The sequence below is a fragment of the Anomaloglossus baeobatrachus genome, chromosome 3, assembly GCF_048569485.1.
Source record: "Anomaloglossus baeobatrachus isolate aAnoBae1 chromosome 3, aAnoBae1.hap1, whole genome shotgun sequence".
NCBI lineage: Eukaryota > Metazoa > Chordata > Amphibia > Anura > Aromobatidae > Anomaloglossus > Anomaloglossus baeobatrachus.
The window spans coordinates 351,779,068-351,798,696 of NC_134355.1; the positions used below are offsets into that span (position 1 = coordinate 351,779,068).

The 19,629-nt window shown below is 48.6% G+C and overlaps 1 protein-coding gene across 1 annotated transcript in view; it reads right to left on the bottom strand.

Moving 5' to 3' along the window:
• UFL1 (UFM1 specific ligase 1) overlaps positions 1 to 19,629 on the bottom strand; it is a 156,730-nt gene that overhangs the window by 64,358 nt on the left and 72,743 nt on the right. Inside the window, exon 11 of the mRNA XM_075340109.1 lies at positions 13,869 to 13,986. Coding sequence (XP_075196224.1) covers positions 13,869 to 13,986 — 118 coding nt within the window. The remainder of the gene's footprint in view (positions 1 to 13,868; positions 13,987 to 19,629) is intronic.

The window sequence follows — 19,629 nt, forward strand, 5'->3', positions numbered from 1 at the left end:
ATATCAAACACTCTAAACTCCTCCAATGCAGCTAAGCACCACGGCTGCAATTGTCAGGACACCTCAGCATCATCCAGAGACTGCCTCTATCCTTGCGTGAGGGTTCAAGAGAGTTCCTTCAAAGTGGTGACGAGATGGTACATAGTTCCGGACACGGCCGCGGCTTGGCAGTCTGCCTCCTCGGATCTCTGCTGGAGATGTGAGGGGGATAGAGGAACATATATGCACATTTGGTGGACGTGCCCCCGCCTCCAGATATTCTGGAGGATGGCAATCCAGTTGATTTTTGACCTTACAAACAAGCAGGAGGACCCAGATCCCATGCATCTATTATTAAATTTTCCACTGTGGCCTAATGATAAGGCTAACTCGAAACTGGTGTCCTTTGTGAGCTCAGCCTGTAAACTGCTGATTGCTCAATTGTGGCGTACGACTATGATACCCTCCTTCTCGCAGCTGTTACAGAAAATTGACCAATTGTACCACGCGGAGGAGCTCTCTGCCCTCTCACGACAACAACTGCTCTTCTTTGGGCAAGTCTGGAGGGCCTGGAAAGTCTATAAATCCAAACCTTCCTTTCCGACGGCGATTGCGCAGGAAATGACATAAAGAAACCTAGGTCGTCTCCTCCTCCCCATTAGGGGATTGAGTGAGCAGATAACCTAGTCCTGATTACTATAGACATATGATGAGTGGACCTAAGACCAACACCTTCCCCCTACTTCATTCCCCCCTCCCCCCCCCCTCATCTTCTCTCCCTCTCTCTAATCTCTTAGACCCTTTACCTCCTTCCCCAAAGCTGAGTTATAGAAGCCGGAAGGTTTTTCAGATTCCTCAGTGATTCCCTCCCCTCCTCCCCCTCCCCCCCCCCCCCCACCTCTATTTTCTTGTTGTAGTTATGTGTTCTTTCTTTCTTTGTTTTTTCTTCGGTAAATAAGAAAAAGGATAAAACTGGTTTTTCTCTTTATAATGTTATGAGAGTATAGCAAGATCGGGCTTGTCCTCCACTTCTCGATTGATATAACGACTTTTAATTGATCTGGGATCCTGTCCCACGGAGGATATTGTATCTGGAAGGCGATTTAATGCATTTGAATGCAAACTAGATTGATGGTGATGCTAGAAATGCCTTTGATTTTTGTTATGTGCATATACTCTGTTAATATTGATTCAATAAACAAAACATTAAAACAAACAGAGACTGCCTCTATCCAAAGTGGACAGCTTAGAAATTAATATTCTATAACCGGCATCAGATGGTAAGACATGTGACCTTTTATAAAGGGGAGTGGTCACAAGGAGCTGCACTTGAGATCAAGGCTATAAAGGATAGCCAGACAGGAAGAGTCCTTAACCCCTACAACACCAAAAGAAAGCCGTTACATTTAAACACAAGCTGCAGACCAGCGCATAAGACTACGTTGTGACCTTCAGAGAGATCCCCCGAGCGGAGCACACTCATGACAATATGAAGAAAGACATTTCATCAAGATTACATTTTCATTTTTTTTCGAGCTCTATTTACTTGGATATATTTCTGCATTGCGCCGGATCAGTTTACTTAGTATCACAGATGGGATTAGATCCTGTTCTGTGGGAAGAGAACCTTTCCCAGAAATAAAAAAAAAAAAAGTGGTTGTATACACTGGTCGATGTGAGCAATGCCTATAACAATTTGTGTGTGAATATTAGGTATATATACCAACAGATATATTCTAATTAAAGAATACAAAGGCACACTATATTTGCCAAGATACAGTGCTGTGCAAAGGTTTTAGGCAGATGTTGAAAAAGTGCTTCAAAGTAAGAAGCTTTAAAAAAAAAACAAAAAAAAAAAAAAAAAGTGTTAATAGTTCAATTCTAACTATTAAGAAAATGTAAAGGGAATCAACAGGAGAGAGACACTTTAAATCAATATTTGACATGACCAGCCTTTTCTTTCAAAACAACTTTAATTCTTCTAGGTACACTTGTACATACTTTTTGAAGAAACTTAGCAGGGTGGTTGTTCTAAACATCTTGGAGAACTAACCATAGATCCTTTGTGGATGTAGCTTGCACAAGTCCTTCTGTCTCTTCATTAATGATACTGTGTTCAGGGCCTAGTAGGGCAATGCCATCATTTTGAGGACACGCTGTTCTCGTTTACACTGAAGATAGTTCTACTTGAAATTGCATATATGCTTGTGGCTGTTGTCCTGCTGCAGAATAAATTTGGAGCCAGATCTCTCCTGATGGTATTGCATGATAGACAAGTATCTGCCTGTGTTTATCAGCATCGAGGTTACCAAGAAATAGGCAACGTTAAGGACCGTAGACGTAATGGCTGGCTAAGGAAACTTAGAGCAGCAAATGAAAGACACATCATGCTTACTTTCCTCCAAAATACGAAGATGCCTCTTAGTGCAACCAGCTCAGAACTGGCAGCAACCACTGGAACTCAGGTGCTCCCAGTCGTCTTCATGGAAGAATTGTGGCCAAATTCACACCTTCAACATGAAAAGTCCAAAGTCGCTCAACTACGAATAAAAAGAAGGGAATTTTGTTACTTACCGTAAATTCCTTTTCTTCTAGCTCTTATTGGGAGACCCAGACGATTGGGGTATAGCTACTGCCCTCTGGAGGCCACACAAAGCACTACATTAAAAGTGCAAGGCCCCTCCCCCTCTGGCTATACCCCCCCCGTGGTATCACGGGTTCTCCAGTTTTAGTGCCAAAGCAAGAAGGAGGAAGCCAATAACTGGTTTAAACAAATTAACTCCGAATAACATCGGAGAACTGAAAAACCGTTCAACATGAACAACATGTGTACCCGCAAACAACAAAAAAACATCCCGAAGGACAACAGGGCGGGTGCTGGGTCTCCCAATAAGAGCTAGAAGAAAAGGAATTTACGGTAAGTAACAAAATTCCCTTCTTCTTCAGCGCTCTATTGGGAGACCCAGACGATTGGGACGTCCAAAAGCTGTCCCTGGGTGGGTAAATAAATACCTCATGTTAGAGCTGCAAAACAGCCCTCCCCTACGGGGGTGTCACTGCCGCCTGCAGGACTCTTCTACCTAAGCTGGCATCCGCCGAAGCATAGGTATGCACCTGATAATGCTTGGTGAAAGTGTGCAGACTGGACCAGGTAGCTGCCTGGCACACCTGTTGAGCCGAAGCCTGGTGACGTAATGCCCAGGACGCACCCACGGCTCTGGTGGAGTGGGCTTTCAGCCCTGAAGGAACCGGAAGCCCCGCAGAACGGTAGGCCTCTAGAATTGGTTCTTTGATCCATCGAGCCAGGGTGGCTTTAGAAGCCTGCAACCCCTTGCGCGGACCAGCGACAAGGACGAAAAGTGCATCGGCACGGCGTATGGGCGCCGTGCGGGAAATGTAGATTCTGAGTGCTCTCACCAGATCTAGCAAACGTAAGGCCTTTTCATACCGGTGAACCGGATGAGGGTAAAAAGAAGGCAATGAAATATCCTGATTAAGATGAAAAGAGGATACGACCTTAGGAAGAAACTCCGGAATGGGGCGCAGCACAACCTTGTCCTGGTGGAACACCAGGAAGGGAGCCTTAGATGACAGAGCTGCCAGCTCAGACACTCGCCGAAGCGATGTGATCGCAACAAGAAACGCCACTTTCTGCGACAGCCGAGAAAAAGGAACTTCCTTCAGAGGCTCGAAGGGCGGCTTCTGAAGAGCAACTAGTACCCTGTTCAGATCCCATGGATCTAACGGTCGCTTGTACGGGGGCACAATATGACAGACCCCCTGCAGGAACGTGCGCACCTTAGGAAGACGTGCTAGACGCTTCTGAAAAAACACGGATAGTGCCGAAACTTGCCCTTTAAGGGAGCTGAGCGACAAGCCCTTTTCTAACCCCGATTGCAGGAAGGAAAGAAACTTGGGCAATGCAAATGGCCAGGGAGACACTCCCTGAGCAGAACACCAGGACAAGAAAATCTTCCACGTTCTGTGGTAGATCTTAGCCGAATTCGACTTTCTAGCTTGTCTCATTGTGGCAACGACTCCCTGAGATAATCCAGCAGATGCTAGGATCCAGGACTCAATGGCCACACAGTCAGGTTCAGGGCCGCAGAATTCTGATGGAAAAACGGCCCTTGGGACAGTAAGTCTGGTCGGTCTGGCAGTGACCACGGTCGACCGATCGTGAGATGCCACAGATCCGGATACCACGACCTCCTCGGCCAGTCTGGAGCGACGAGTATGACGCGGCTGCACTCGGATCTGATCTTGCGTAGCACTCTGGGCAAGAGCGCCAGAGGCGGAAACACGTATGGGAGCTGAAACTGCGACCAATCTTGAACCAAGGCGTCTGCCGCCAGAGCTCTTTGATCGCGCGACCTCGCCATGAATGCCGGGACCTTGTTGTTGTGCCGGGATGCCATTAGGTCGACGTCCGGCACTCCCCAGCGGCGACAGATTTCCTGAAACACGTCCGGGTGAAGGGACCATTCCCCTGCGTCCATGCCCTGGCGACTGAGGAAGTCTGCTTCCCAGTTTTCTACGCCTGGGATGTGAACCGCGGATATGGTGGATGCTCTGTCCTCCACCCACATTAGAATGCGCCGGACTTCTTGGAAGGCTTGCCGACTGCGCGTCCCTCCTTGGTGGTTGATGTATGCCACCGCTGTGGAGTTGTCCGATTGGATTCGGATCTGCTTTCCTTCCAGCCACTGTTGGAAGGCCAGTAGAGCAAGATACACTGCTCTGATCTCCAGAACATTGATCTGAAGGGTGGACTCCTGCGGAGTCCACGTCCCCTGAGCCCTGTGGTGGAGAAATACTGCTCCCCACCCTGACAGACTCGCATCTGTCGTGACTACTGCCCAGGATGGGGGCAGGAAGGATCTTCCCTGAGACAATGAGGTGGGAAGGAGCCACCATTGTAGGGAGTCCTTGGCCGTCTGGGAAAGCGAGACTTTCCTGTCCAGGGACGTTGACTTCCCGTCCCATTGGCGGAGAATGTCCCATTGAAGTGGGCGCAGATGAAACTGCGCAAAGGGAACTGCTTCCATGGCTGCCACCATCTTCCCTAGGAAATGCATGAGGCGCCGCAAGGAATGCAACTGGCCCTGCAGAAGAGATTGCACCCCTGTCTGTAGTGACCGCTGCTTGTCCAGCGGAAGCTTCACTATCGCTGCTAGAGTATGAAACTCCATGCCAAGATACGTTAGTGACTGAGTCGGTGATAGGATCGACTTTGGAAAGTTGATGATCCATCCGAAAGACTGTAGAGTCTCCAGCGTAGCATTCAGGCTGTGCTGACATGCCTCCTGAGAGGGAGCTTTGACCAATAAGTCGTCTAGGTAAGGGATCACCGAGTGTCCCTGAGAGTGCAAGACTGCTACCACCGCCGCCATGACCTTGGTGAAGACCCGTGGGGCTGTCGCCAGACCAAATGGAAGAGCTACGAACTGAAAATGGTCGTCTCCTATCACAAAACGTAGAAAACGTTGATGTTCTGTAGCAATTGGCACGTGGAGATAAGCATCTTTGATGTCTATTGAGGCAAGGAAGTCTCCTCTGGACATTGAGGCAATGACAGAGCGGAGGGTTTCCATCCGGAACCTCCTGGCGTGCACATGTTTGTTGAGCCGTTTTAGGTCCAGAACAGGACGGAACGAGCCGTCCTTTTTTGGAACCACAAAGAGATTGGAGTAAAACCCTTGCCCTTGTTCCTGAGGAGGGACTGGGATAACCACTCCTTCCGCTTTTAGGGAATCCACCGCCTGCAGCAGAGCATCTGCTCGGTCTGGACGTGGGGAGGTTCTGAAGAACCGAGCTGGAGGACGAGAATTGAACTCGATTCTGTACCCGCGAGACAAAATGTCCGTCACCCACCGGTCTTTGACCTGTGACATCCAAATGCCGGAAAAGCGGGAGAGCCTGCCCCCGACCGGCGATGCGGAGGGGGGGGGCTGGAAGTCATGAGGTAGCCGCTTTGGAAGCGGTACCTCCATTTGCTTTCTTGGGGCGTGTGTGAGTCCGCCACGAATCTGAGTTTCTTTGCGTCCTCTGAGTCCCTTTGGACGAGGTAAATGGTGTCTTGCCCGAACCTCGAAAGGACTGAAACCTCTGCTGCCACTTTTTCTGCTGAGGTTTGGATGTTCTGGGTTGTGGTAAAGAGGAGTCTTTACCCTTGGACTGCTTAATGATGTCAGCCAATGGCTCGCCAAACAGTCTATCTCTAGACAAAGGCAAACTGGTTAAACATTTTTTGGAACCAGCATCTACTTTCCAGTCCTTTAACCACAAGGCTCTGCGCAAAACTACCGAATTGGCGGACGCCATTGAGGTGCGACTGGTAGATTCTAGGACCGCATTGATCGCGTAAGACGCAAACGCCGACATCTGCGTGGTAAGGTGCGCCACTTGCGGCACTGCTGGATGCATGATAGCATCCACTTTTGCTAAGCCAGCTGAAATAGCCTGGAGTGCCCATACGGCTGCGAATGCCGGAGCAAACGACGCGCCGATAGCTTCATAGACAGATTTTAACCAAAGGTCCATCTGTCTGTCATTGGCATCTTTAAGTGAAGCGCCATCCTCCACTGCAACTATGGATCTAGCTGCAAGTTTGGAAATCGGGGGGTCTACCTTTGGACACTGTGTCCAGCGCTTGACCACCTCAGGGGGGAAAGGGAAACGCGTATCTTTAGATCGTTTAGAGAAACGCCTTTCTGGGTGAGCGTCGTGCTTCTGGATTGATTCTCTGAAGTCAGAGTGATCTAACAAAGCACTCAATTTACGCTTGGGATAAAGGAAACGAAACTTTTCCTGCTCCGCAGCCGCCTCTTCTGCTGAAGGGGCTGGGGGAGAAATATCCAACAGCCTATTGATGGCTGAGATAAGGTCGTTTACCATGGCATCCCCATCCGGGGTATCCAGGTTGAGAGGGGTTCCAGGAGTGGATTCCTGATCACTCTCATCAGACACATCACAGGGAGACTGATTGCGCTGAGACCCTGAGCAGTGTGAAGACGTCGAGGGTCTTTCCCAGCGAGCTCGCTTAGGGTGGCTGGGGCCATCATCTGAGTCATAATCCTCGGCCTGTGAAGCCGGGGACCCCCCTGTGGGCTGGATACATTCCAAGTAAGGGGGACCCGAGGACAGAGGCCTCGCCGTGCCCAGAGACTGAGCCCCATGCATAGATTGCAAGGTTTCAAGGATTTTTGCCATAGATACAGACATATTATCTGCAAAAACTGCAAAGTCCGTCCCTGTCACCGGGGCAGAACTTACAAGCGTCTCAGCCTGGGTCACTACCTCTCCTGACTCCGGCTGGCGAAGCAGCACCGGGTCGGAGCATTGCACACAATGGGGGTCATCGGAGCCTGCTGGTAGATTAGCCCCACATGCAGCACACGCAGTATACACAGCCCTTTTTACCTTGGCCGCCTTGCGTTTTGAGGATGACATGTTGCTGCTTCCACAGAGCGATCTGGGATATGCAGCCAGAAGCGCACCTCACAGTGCAAGAAATACAATATCTATATATCTGTACCCAGTACACTGATACACAGTGAGGCACTAGAGGGACCAGCACAGAAAAATCGCTTACCGCCCGCTTAAAAAGCGGGTGTGTGGTCGCCAGATAGCCCCAGTCCAGGTCTCCCAGAGCCTTGCGTCCTTCCTCCAGCCAGGCATGCATGTAATGGCTGCCGGCGTCTCGAGAGAGGAAGGGGGGCGGGCCCTGGGCGTTCCTGGCCAAGAGCGGGAAGCCTGCTTCCCTCTGTGCCAAGTGAGAGGGCTGGAGCATGTAAATCAGGCTCCAGCCCTCGTCGCTGCTAGCGAACAGCGTCTCTCCCCTACCCTGAATGACAGGGTGGGGGCGGGAACGAAACGGAGCTGCCGGCGTCCTAGGCCCAAAAAGCCGGGGACTAAATTTATAACCGCCGCCGCCGTAAAAGCGCGGACGGCGGATCCCCGGCGCACCACAAGTCACAGCAGCGCCGCCCGGTCCAGAGGGGGTCGGCGCTGCGTTCCCAAACACAAACAATCCCCCAGTAATCTGTAGGGACACCAACTCCACGTTGCGGTCCCCGGCGCACTACAACACCCAGCCAGCCCGGAGTGTGTCTGTGCCTGCCGGGGACACAGAGTACCTGTATGATGCAGGGCCTGTCCCTGATCGTACTCCTGCTCCGTCTCCATCAGGTTCTAATGGGTCTGTGGATGGAGCCCGGCATCAGAGCTGAGAGGCCGGCAGGATCCCACTTCCACAGAGCCCTACAAGGGGATGTGGAAGGAAAACAGCATGTCAGGCTCCAGCCCTGTACCAGCAATAGGTACCTCAACCTTACAACACCATCCAGGGGTGAGAAGGGAGCATGCTGGGGACACTATATGTGTCCTCTTTTCTTCCATCCGAAACAGTCAGCAGCTACTGCTGACTAAAATCTGTGGAGCTATGCATGGAATGTCTGACCTCCTTCGCACACAAAGCTAAAACTGGAGAACCCGTGATACCACGGGGGGGGTATAGCCAGAGGGGGAGGGGCCTTGCACTTTTAATGTAGTGCTTTGTGTGGCCTCCAGAGGGCAGTAGCTATACCCCAATCGTCTGGGTCTCCCAATAGAGCGCTGAAGAAATAGGAACTGGGGTGCAGAAAATTTTTAGTATGTGATCTGATGAGTCAAAATTTACAGAAGGGCTGGAGAGCTATACGATAAGTGTCTGCAGACAACAGTGGAAGTTTCTTGCTAGTTAAGGGCTGCATTTCAGCAAAAGGAGTTGGGGATTTGATTTGGTCAGGATTATTGGAGTCCCCAATGCTGAGAAATACAGTACAGACCAAAAGTTTGGACACACCTCATTCAAAGAGTTTTATTATTTTCATGACTCTAAAACTTGTAGATTCACATTGAAGGCATCAGAACTATGAATTAACACATGTGGAATGAAATAGTTAAAAAAGTGTGAAACAACTGAAAATATGTCTTATATTCTAGGTTCTTCAAAGTAGCCACCTTTTGCTTTGATTACTGCTTTGCACAGTCTTGGCATTCTCTTGCTGAGTTTCAAGAGGTAGTCACCGGAAATGGTTTTCCAACAGTCTTGATGGAGTTCCCAGAGATGCTTAGCACTTGTTGGCCCTTTTGCCTTCACTCTGCGTTCCAGCTCACCCCAAACCATCTCGATTGGGTTCAGGTCTGGTGACTGTGGAGACCAGGTCATCTGGCGTAGCACCCCATCACTCTCCTTCTTAGTCAAATAGCCCTTACACAGCCTGGAGGTGTTTTTGAGGTCAATGTCCTGTTGAAAAATAAAATTATGGTCCAACTAAACGCAAACCGGATGAAATAGCACACCGCTGCAAGATGCTGTGCTAGTCATGCTGGATCTGTATGTCTTCAATTTTGGTTAAATCCCAACAGTGTCAGCAGCAAAGCCCCCCCACACCATCACACCTCCTCCTCCATGCTTCACGGTGGGAACCAGGCATGTAGAGTCCATCCGTTCACCTTTTCTACAAAGACACGGTGGTTGGATCCAAAGATTTCAAATTTGGACTCATCAGACCAAAGCACGGATTTCCACTAGTCTTAATGTCCATTCCTTGTGTTCTTTAGCTCAAACAAGTCTCTTCTGCTTGTTGTCTGTCCTTAGCAGTGGTTTCCTAGCAGCTATTTTACCATGAAGCCCTGCAGCACAAAGTCTCCTCTTAATAGTTGTTCTAGAGATAAGAAGGTGTGTCCAAACGTTTGGTCTGTACTGTACGAGCAGATACATATCCATCATGTAATACCATTTCAATAAAACTTTTGCACAATACTGTATATGCAAACATAAATATCTACAACATTACTACTATCTATACTTGTAACAATGAGTTGCTTGGTGCACAAATGGCTTAATCATCTGAGCCCACCAGCAATAACAAGGCAATCATTCTTTGATATGACCCTAACATTTTCTATTGATATGCCTTCCCCTGGGCCAAAAATCTATCAGTTTAAAGGGCAGAAAGAATACAGTCTTAATGAAAAATCGCCTTAGATTAATGGAAGGAGTGTTCAACCAATATGGCAGGCAGTCACCACTTCTACTGTGTTTTTCCAAAAATAAGACACGGTCTTACACTTTTTTTTTTGCCCCCAAAAAAGCACTAGGGCTTATTTTTGCAGGAGGTCTTATTCTTGGAGAAACACGGTTGGGGGTAAGTTTAACCCCCAAAAAAGCAGACCACCCTCTACCCAGGAGATTCATAGTTATCAGGGCCCGGATGGCTACGTGGCTCCCAGGTCCTCCCTGTGATCTCTGGCGAGAGCTCCGAGCAGATGTGCTGCCTCCCCTGGTTCTGGCCGACACACTCATATATATCATATTGCGCACACACATTCATACACACTCACTCACTACTTCCAGCAGTACAGTCATGGCCAAAAGTTTTGAGAATTACATTAAAATTATATTTTCACATGATCTGTTGCCCTCTGGTTTTTAATTGTGTTTGTCTGATGTTTACATCACATACAGAAATATAATTGCAATAATATTATGAGTACCAAAAGTTTATATTGACAGTTAGAATGAGTTAATGCAGCAAGTCAATATTTGCAGTGTTGACCCTTCTTCTTCAGGACCTCTGCAATTCTCCCTGGCATGCTCTCAATCAACTTTCTGGACCAAATCCTGACTGATAGCTGTCCATTCTTGCATAAGCAATGCTTGCATTTTGCCAGAATTTGTTGGTTTTTGTTTGTCCACCCGTCTCTTGATGATTGCCCACAAGTTCTCAATGGGATTAAGATCTGGGGAGTTACCAGGCCATGGACCCAAAATCTCTATGTTTTGTTCCATGAGCCATTTAGTGATCACCTTTGCTTTATGGCAAGGTGCTCCATCATGCTGGAAAAGGCATTGTTGGGCGCCAAACTGCTCTTGGACAGTTGGGAGAAGTTGCTCTTGGAGGACATTCTGGTACCATTCTTTATTCATGGCTGTGTTTTTGGGCAAGACTGTGAGTGAGCCAATTCCCTTGGCTGAGAAGCAACCCCACACATGAATCGTTTCAGAATGCTTAACAGTTGGCATGAGACAAGACTGGTGGTAGCGCTCACCTCTTCTTCTCCTAAATAAGCTGTTTTCCAGATGTCCCAAACAATCGAAAAGGGGATTCATCTGAGAAAATGACTTTACCCCAGTCCTCAGCAGTCCACTCCCTGTACCTTTTGCAGAATATCAGTCGGTCCCTGATGTTTTTTCTGGAGAGAAGTGGCTTCTTTGCTGCCCTCCTTGAAACCAGGCCTTGCTCAAGCAGTCTCCGCCTCACAGTGCGTGCAGAATCACTCACACCAGCCTGCTGCCATTGCTGAGCTAGCTCGGCACTGCTGGTAGTCCGATCCCGCAGCTGAAACAGTTTTAAGATACGGTTCTGGCATTTGCTGGTCCTTCTTGGGCGCCCTGGAGCCTTTTTGGCAACAATGGAAGCTCTCTCCTTGAAGTTCTTGATGATGCGATAGATTGTTGACTGAGGTGCAATCTTTGTAGCTGCGATACTCTTCCCTGTTAGGCCATTTTTGTGCAGAGCAATGATGGCTGCACGTGTTTCTTTAGAGATAACCATGGTTAACTGAAGAAAAACAATGATACCAAGCACCAGCCTCCTTTTAAAGTGTCCAGTGGTGTCATTCTTACTTAATCATGGCTGATTGATCACCAGCCCTGTCCTCATCAACACCTACACCTGTGTTAATAGAACAATCACTAAAACAATGTTAGCTGCTCCTTTTAAGGCAGGAATGCAATGATGTTGAAATGTGTTTTGGGGGTTAAAGTTCATTTTCTTAGCCAATATTGACTTTGCAAGTAATTGCTGTTAAGCTGATCACTCTTTATGACATTCTGGAGTATATGCAAATTGCCATTAGAAAAACTTAAGCAGTAGACTTTGTAAAAATTAATATTTGTAGCATTCTTAAAACTTTTGGCCATTACTGTACACAATGCCTCCAGCAGCAGGGATGGGACGAAGTCATGTGTCGTAGGTCCTGTAAGCATTCCATCCGCAATAGGTCTCAGGATCGGTATCGCTGGATGTGGTGAGTGTGTGTTTGCAACCTGATGGTTGATTGTGTGAGTGTGTGTGTGTGTGTGTGTGTGTGTGTGTGAGATCTGATGTGGGTGTGAGATCTGATGTGGGTGTGAGATCTGATGTGGGTGTGAGATCTGATGTGGGTGTGAGATCTGATGTGGGTGTGAGATCTGATGTGGGTGTGAGATCTGATGTGGGTGTGAGATCTGATGTGGGTGTGAAATCTGATGTGGGTGTGAGATCTGATGCGTGGTTTTTGTTGATGTACTGGTCCCTGAGGAAGAGGTTTTTAACCTCGAAACGCGTAGACCAATGAAATAAAAAGAAAGATATTATTCATCAACTCTTCTACAGTTTCATTTTGGCTAATGTGCGGCGTTAACCCCTTCTGCAGTATTCTTTAACTTTTTTAGCTGCTTGGACACTTCATTATTGAACCGCGACTTATTTTCGGGGTTGGGATTATATTTAACCCTTACTCCGAAAATGCTGAAAATCACTGCTAGGGCTTATTTTTGAGGTCTTATTTTTTGGAAAAACACGGTAACTACGTGTTATTATTTTTAGTATGCAATAAAATAAAGTTATTGTTTTAATGAAACACAGGCTGTTCCCACTAAGCTTTTCTCATCACTTTCTCTTCATTCTTAATTCTTTTATACTATAGCTTTTGAGGCCCTTAACTTCCCAATCTAAAGTTTAGGACTCATGGTGCGAGGCAGTTGCATGGGCAACTATCTGAAAGCTCCTGTGAAGTGTCAGCATACAACACACTTCTAAGGTGCTACATTTCAATTATTTCACATTGTAGATTATTACTTCAGGCTACACCAAGGTGCTCAAAAATAAACGCATTTCATAATCCTTAAAGAGCTCTGATACCCTATATAAAACTGCTCAGGGGTTAGCGCTGTAGTATTGCAGCTCTGGAGTCCTGGGTTCAAATACCCATGAACAACAACATTTGCAAGGAGTTTGTACTTTATCACCGTCTTTGTGTGGGTTTCTTCCATAGACATACTAGTGATAGTGAATTTATAATGGGGACAGTGATGATAATGTCTGTAAAGCGCTGCGGAATATAATGGAGCTATGTAGGCAAACAAGTCAGAAGCTTAGAAAACGTTCTTTACAATCCATTTTATCATACATGAGTATGGGCTAAAATTCTATGCAACATTTTTCATGAGTAAACTAGATTGTTTGCATCCTATGTAAAGCCTGCTTTACACGAGTCGATCTCTTGTGCGATAGCATGAGCGATCATACCCGCCCCTGTCGTTTTTGCGTCACGGGCGAATCGCTGCCCGTGGCGCACAAACTCGTTTAACCCCCCGTCACACGCACTTACCTTCCGGACGACCTCGCTGTGGGCGACGAACATCCTCTTCCTGAAGTGGGAGGGACGTTCGGCGTCACAGCGACGTCACGCGGCAGCCGACTAATAGAAGCGGAGGGGCGGAGATGAGCGGGATGTAAACATCCCGCCCACCTCCTTCCTTCCACATAGCCGGCGGGTGCCGCGGGACAGAGGTAAGCTGCAGTTCATCGTTCCTGGGGTGTCACACGGAATGGCGTGTGCTATCCCGGGAACGATGAGCAACCGGCGCCATTTTAATTAAACGAGATTATGAAACCGAGCGACGAGTACACGACTTACGATTTGTGAGCGATACTGCATCGCTCGGAGGTGTCACACAGCCCGACGTCGCAAGCGATGACGGATGTGCGTCACAAAAACCGTGACCCTGACAATCTATCGCACGATAGATTGTCTCGTGTAAAGCACCCTTAACACTTAAAAAACAAAATAGTAACCTGTGACTTTTTTCCGCCTCTCGTCTTTTTTCTCTTTCTTGCCTAATGCATTTTCCAAGATAGAGGCTTGCTTCAGATCTTCTTCGGTCACGAGAAATACAGGGCTTTGCTTCATCTCCTGCAAAACAAGAACAGGGACACTACAAATGACCATGTCACTGGTACATCTGTGCTCTTCTATATAGTACTCAGATTCTGGGGATCATCATTTATATCTAGATTGAAGGATCTCTCCATACATGAAGCACCACATTGAGGTCAAGAGCTGCTAATGGCTATGTGCGCACACTGCGGATTTGTTTCTCCAGTGAAAAACGCACCTTCTGGCAGAAAAACACACCTACCTGTGGAAAAAACGCACCAAAAATGCATGGGGTTTTACCACATTATGCTGCGTTTTTGGTGCGGATTTACCGCGTTTTTTTTAACATTGTCAATGGCAAAACGCAGGGAAAAATGCAGAAAAACGCTGAAAAGAAGTGACATGCTACTTCTTGTTGCTACAGAAATTCTACAGCGAAATCTGTAAGGAAAAAAGACGCAACGTGCGCACAGCATTTTGGATTTCTCATAGACTCTGCTGGAAAGGACTGCATGAAGCTTAAGAACAAAAACTGCACCAATTCTGCACCAAAAACTGCAGCAAATCCGCGGCAAAAAATGCAGTGTGCGCACAGGGCCTTATAGAGGAAAAAGTCAGCAACTTCTGAGAAAAACATTGTAGCCAGATTCACAGGGCAGGCAGGGCTCTCTATAGAAGAAACTCCCGGCGTAAATGGATCATCAGCTTTTTTGACCCATAGATGATGATGTATTCTACTGTAACATTCCTGCTCTATAAATATTCTATATACTCGGAGGTAAAAACCTCCAACAGTTCCAACCTCTGCCATGTACTGGATGTAAAATGATCTAACACTTCAGTGAAATACAGTGAGGACCCAGATATTTCATTTTTTTAATATTTGGTAGGTCTGCTAAGCGTCATCATTCTTGGATTTCAAAACACGGAATCATAAAGCAAGGTTGGTTTTTGGTAATTTACCATTTCACAACTGGGAGCTTCTCAACAATTTGCGCCTTTGGTTACAACGTCAAGTTTCAGTTTGAAATAAACCTAAATTACTAAATAAAAATTGATATTAACCCCCAATTAGACACAAGGCATGTTGTGAAAATGCCACTCAGCACTTTATATATGCAGACATCTTCATGGAATTTTGAGTCAAAGTAAAACACTTTTGTAAAAAATTAATGTTATAATTTAATATAAGCCAAAGGGGCTGTTACCAAAGATTTGTCTCTTGGGTAGTGTACGTCTTCCCATGCATCTCATTGATCAATGATATACAGGAGGTGTCATGCTGCGAAAGAAAAAAAGAGAATTTTGTTACTTACCGTAAATTCTTTTTCTTATAGTTCCGTATTGGGAGACCCAGACCATGGGTGTTTAGCTTCTGCCTCCGGAGGACACACAAAGTACTACACTTAAAAGTGTAGCTCCTCCCTCTGAGCTTATACACCCCCTGGTGAGCAGACCCAGCCACTTTAGTGCAAAAGCTGAAGGAGAATAGCCACCCACAAGTAGAACAGAGCAAGAGCCGGAACAACCGGAGACTCTGTCCACGACAACAGCCGGTGATAACACGCGGAACAAGAAATTGCCAACAGGCAACAGGGAGGGTGCTGGGTCTCCCAATACGGAACTATAAGAAAAAGAATTTACGGTAAGTAACAAAATTCTCTTTTTCTTTATCGTTCCTTTGGGAGACCCAGACCATGGGATATTCCAAAGCAGTCCCTGGGTGGGAATAAACAGAAAAAACTAAGAAGTAGGCAGAACCTAACTTCACAAATGGGCGACAGCCGCCTGGAGGATGCGTCTGCCCAAGCTCGCATCTGCCGAAGCATGAGCATGCACTTGGTAGTGCTTCGAAAAGGTGTGCAGGCTAGTCCAAGTGGCAGCCTGACAGACTTGTTGAGCCGTAGCCTGGTGCCTGAAAGCCCAAGAGGCACCGACAGCTCTGGTCGAATGTGCCTTGATCCCCGCCGGGGGAGGCACCTGAGTACTCTGGTAGGCGTCCGAAATGGTCGATCTAATCCAACGGGCTAAGGTCGGCTTAGAAGCAGAAAGGCCCTTGCGCCGACCTGTGGTTAGCACAAAAAGAGAAGTGCACCGCCTAAGTGCAGCGGTGCGAGACACATAGATCCGGAGAGCACGCACTAGATCCAGAGTATGCAGGGCTTTTTCAAAGCGATGAACAGGAGCCGGACAAAAGGAAGGTAGGGTAATGTCCTGGTTAAGGTGGAAAGGAGAGACCACCTTAGGAAGAAAGTTCGGAGTCGGACGGAGAACCACCTTGTCTTCATGGAAAACTAAAAAAGGGGACTCCGAAGAGAGCGCAGCCAAATCAGAGACTCTCCTGAGGGAAGTAATGGCCACCAGAAAGGTCATTTTCTGTGAAAGACGATACAAGGAAACCTCCCTAAGAGGCTCAAAGGGGGGTTTGTGCAAAACCGTGAGAACCAAGTTAAGGTCCCAGGGATCCAAGGGCCGCCGGTAAGGCGGAATGATGTGAGATGTGCCTTGCATGAAGGTGCGGACCTGAGCCAGCCGAGCGAGACGCAGCTGGAACAGAACTGACAGAGCTGAGACTTGTCCCTTGAGAGAGTTGAGGGACAGTCCTAGCTGCAGACCGGACTGTAGAAAAGACAGAAGGGTCGGCAAGGAGAATGGCCAAGGGGGATGGTCGGTAGAGCGACACCAGGACAGGAAAATTTTCCATGTCCTGTGATAGATCTTAGCAGAGGAAGACTTACGGGCTCGAGTCATAGTGGAGATGACTTCAGGAGGAATACCAGAAGCCGTCAAAATCCAGGACTCAAGAGCCACGCCGTCAATTTGAGAGCCGCAGAATTCGGGCGGAAAAACGGACCTTGCGAGAGTAGGTCTGGACGGTCCGGGAGATGCCACGGCATCTCTACGGACAGATGGAGCAGGTCTGGATACCAAGCTCGCCTGGGCCAGTCCGGTGCAATGAGGATGACTCGACGGCCCTCCATTCTGATCTTGCGCAGGACTCTGGGCAAGAGAGCTAGAGGGGGAAACACGTAGGACAGATGAAACTGGGACCAGTCTTGAACCAGAGGGTCCGCGGCGAATGCCTGGGGATCGTGGGAGCGAGCCACGTAAACGAGAACTTTGTTGTTGTGACGGGATGCCATTAGGTCCACGTCCGGAGTGCCCCATTTGCGGCAGATTGACTGAAACACTGCCGGGTGCAGGGACCACTCGCCACCGTCCACGGATTGACGGCTGAGATAATCTGCCTCCCAGTTTTCCACGCCTGGGATGTGGACTGCGGATATGGTGGACTTGGAGTCCTCCGCCCATTGAAGGATGAGTTGAACCTCCAACATTGCCAGGCGGCTGCGTGTCCCGCCTTGGTGATTGATGTAGGCAACCGCTGTCGCGTTGTCTGACTGGACTCGAATGTGCCTGCCCGCCAACAGGTGGAGAAAAGCTAGGAGAGCTAGAAGCACGGCTCTGGTTTCCAGCACATTGATTGAAAGGGCTGACTCGGACGGAGTCTAAGTGCCCTGCGCTCTGTGGTGGAGACATACCGCTCCCCAGCCGGATAGACTGGCATCCGTGGTGAGAATCACCCAGGACGGGGCCAGGAAGGAGCGCCCCTGGGACAGGGAGAGGGGCCGAAGCCACCACTGCAGAAAGCTCCTGGTCTGTGGCGACAGAGCCACTAACCTGTGTAAGGAGGAAGGCCGCTTGTCCCAACAGCGGAGAATGTCCAGCTGCAGGGGGCGCAGATGGAACTGGGCAAAGGGAACAGCCTCCATGGACGCCACCATTTGACCCAGCACCTGCATCAGACGCCTGAGGGTATAACGGCGGGGCCTCAGCAGAGAGCGCACCGCTAGCTGGAGGGACTGCTGTTTGACTAAGGGCAACTTCATAAGTGCCGGCAGAGTCTCGAACTGCATCCCTAGGTACGTGAGACTCTGGGTCGGAGTCAGAGTGGATTTGGGCAGATTGACCAGCCACCCGAATTGGGCTAGAGTGGCGAGAGTGAGCGAGACACTCCGCTGACAGTCTGCGCTGGATGAAGCCTTGACTAGAAGGTCGTCCAGGTAAGGAATCACTGCCAATCCCAGGAGGTGCAGAACCGCAATCATTGCTGCCATGACCTTGGTGAATACCCGAGGGGCCGTGGCTAACCCGAAGGGGAGAGCCACGAATTGGAAATGATCTTCTCCTATTGCAAAACGTAGCCAATGCTGGTGTGAAACTGCAATTGGCACATGCAGATAGGCATCTCTGATGTCGATGGATGCCAGGAAATCCCCTTGGGTCATTGAGACAATGACTGATCGCAGAGACTCCATGCGAAAGTGCCGCACCTGAACATGCTTGTTGAGAAGCTTGAGATCCAGGATGGGCCGGAAGGTACCGTCCTTTTTGGGAACAAGGAAGAGATTTGAGTAGAAACCTCTGAACCGTTCCCGGGCGGGAATCGGTACAATCACTCCGTTGGTCTGCAAGGCTGCCACGGCCTGCGAGAAGGCGGCGGCCTTGGAGCAAGGGGGAGTTGAGAGAAAAAAAGAGAATTTTGTTACTTACCGTAAATTCTTTTTCTTATAGTTCCGTATTGGGAGACCCAGACCATGGGTGTTTAGCTTCTGCCTCCGGAGGACACACAAAGTAGTACACTTAAAAGTGTAGCTCCTCCCTCTGAGCTTATACACCCCCTGGTAGCCAGTCCTAGCCAGTTTAGTGCAAAAGCTGAAGGAGAATAGCCACCCACAAGTAGAACCGAGTAAGACCCGGAACAACCGGAGACTCTGTCCACGACAACAGCCGGTGAAAACACACGGAACAAGAAAATTGCCAACAGGCAACAGGGAGGGAGCTGGGTCTCCCAATACGGAACTATAAGAAAAAGAATTTACGGTAAGTAACAAAATTCTCTTTTTCTTTATCGTTCCTTTGGGAGACCCAGACCATGGGACGTTCCAAAGCTGTCCCTGGGTGGGAAATAAACAGAAAAACTAAGAGGCAGAACCTAACTTCACAAGTGGGCGACAGCCGCCTGAAGGATGCGTCTGCCCAAGCTCGCATCTGCCGAAGCATGAGCATGCACTTGGTAGTGCTTCGAAAAGGTATGCAGGCTAGTCCAAGTGGCAGCCTGACAGACTTGTTGAGCCGTAGCCTGGTGCCTAAAAGCCCAAGAGGCACCGACAGCTCTGATCGAGTGTGCTTTGATCCCCGACGGGGGAGGCACCTGAGTACTCTGGTAGGCGTCCGAAATGGTCGATCTAATCCAACGGGCCAAGGTCGGCTTAGAAGCAGAGACCCTTGCGCCGCCCTGTGGTTAGCACAAAAAGAGAGGTGCACCGCCTAAGCGCAGTGGTGCGAGACACATAGATCCGGAGAGCACGCACCAGATCTAGAGTATGCAGCGCTTTCTCAAAGCGATGAACAGGGGCCGGACAGAAGGAAGGCAAGGAAATATCCTGGTTAAGGTGGAAGGGAGAGACCACCTTAGGAAGAAAGTCCGGGGTCGGACGGAGAACTACCTTGTCTTGGTGAAAAACAAAAAAAGGAGACTCCGAGGAGAGCGCAGCCAAATCAGAGACTCTCCTGAAAGAAGTTATGGCAACTAGAAAGGCCACCTTTTGAGAAAGACGATACAAAGAAACCTCCCTAATGGGCTCGAAAGGGGGTTTCTGCAATACCGTGAGGACC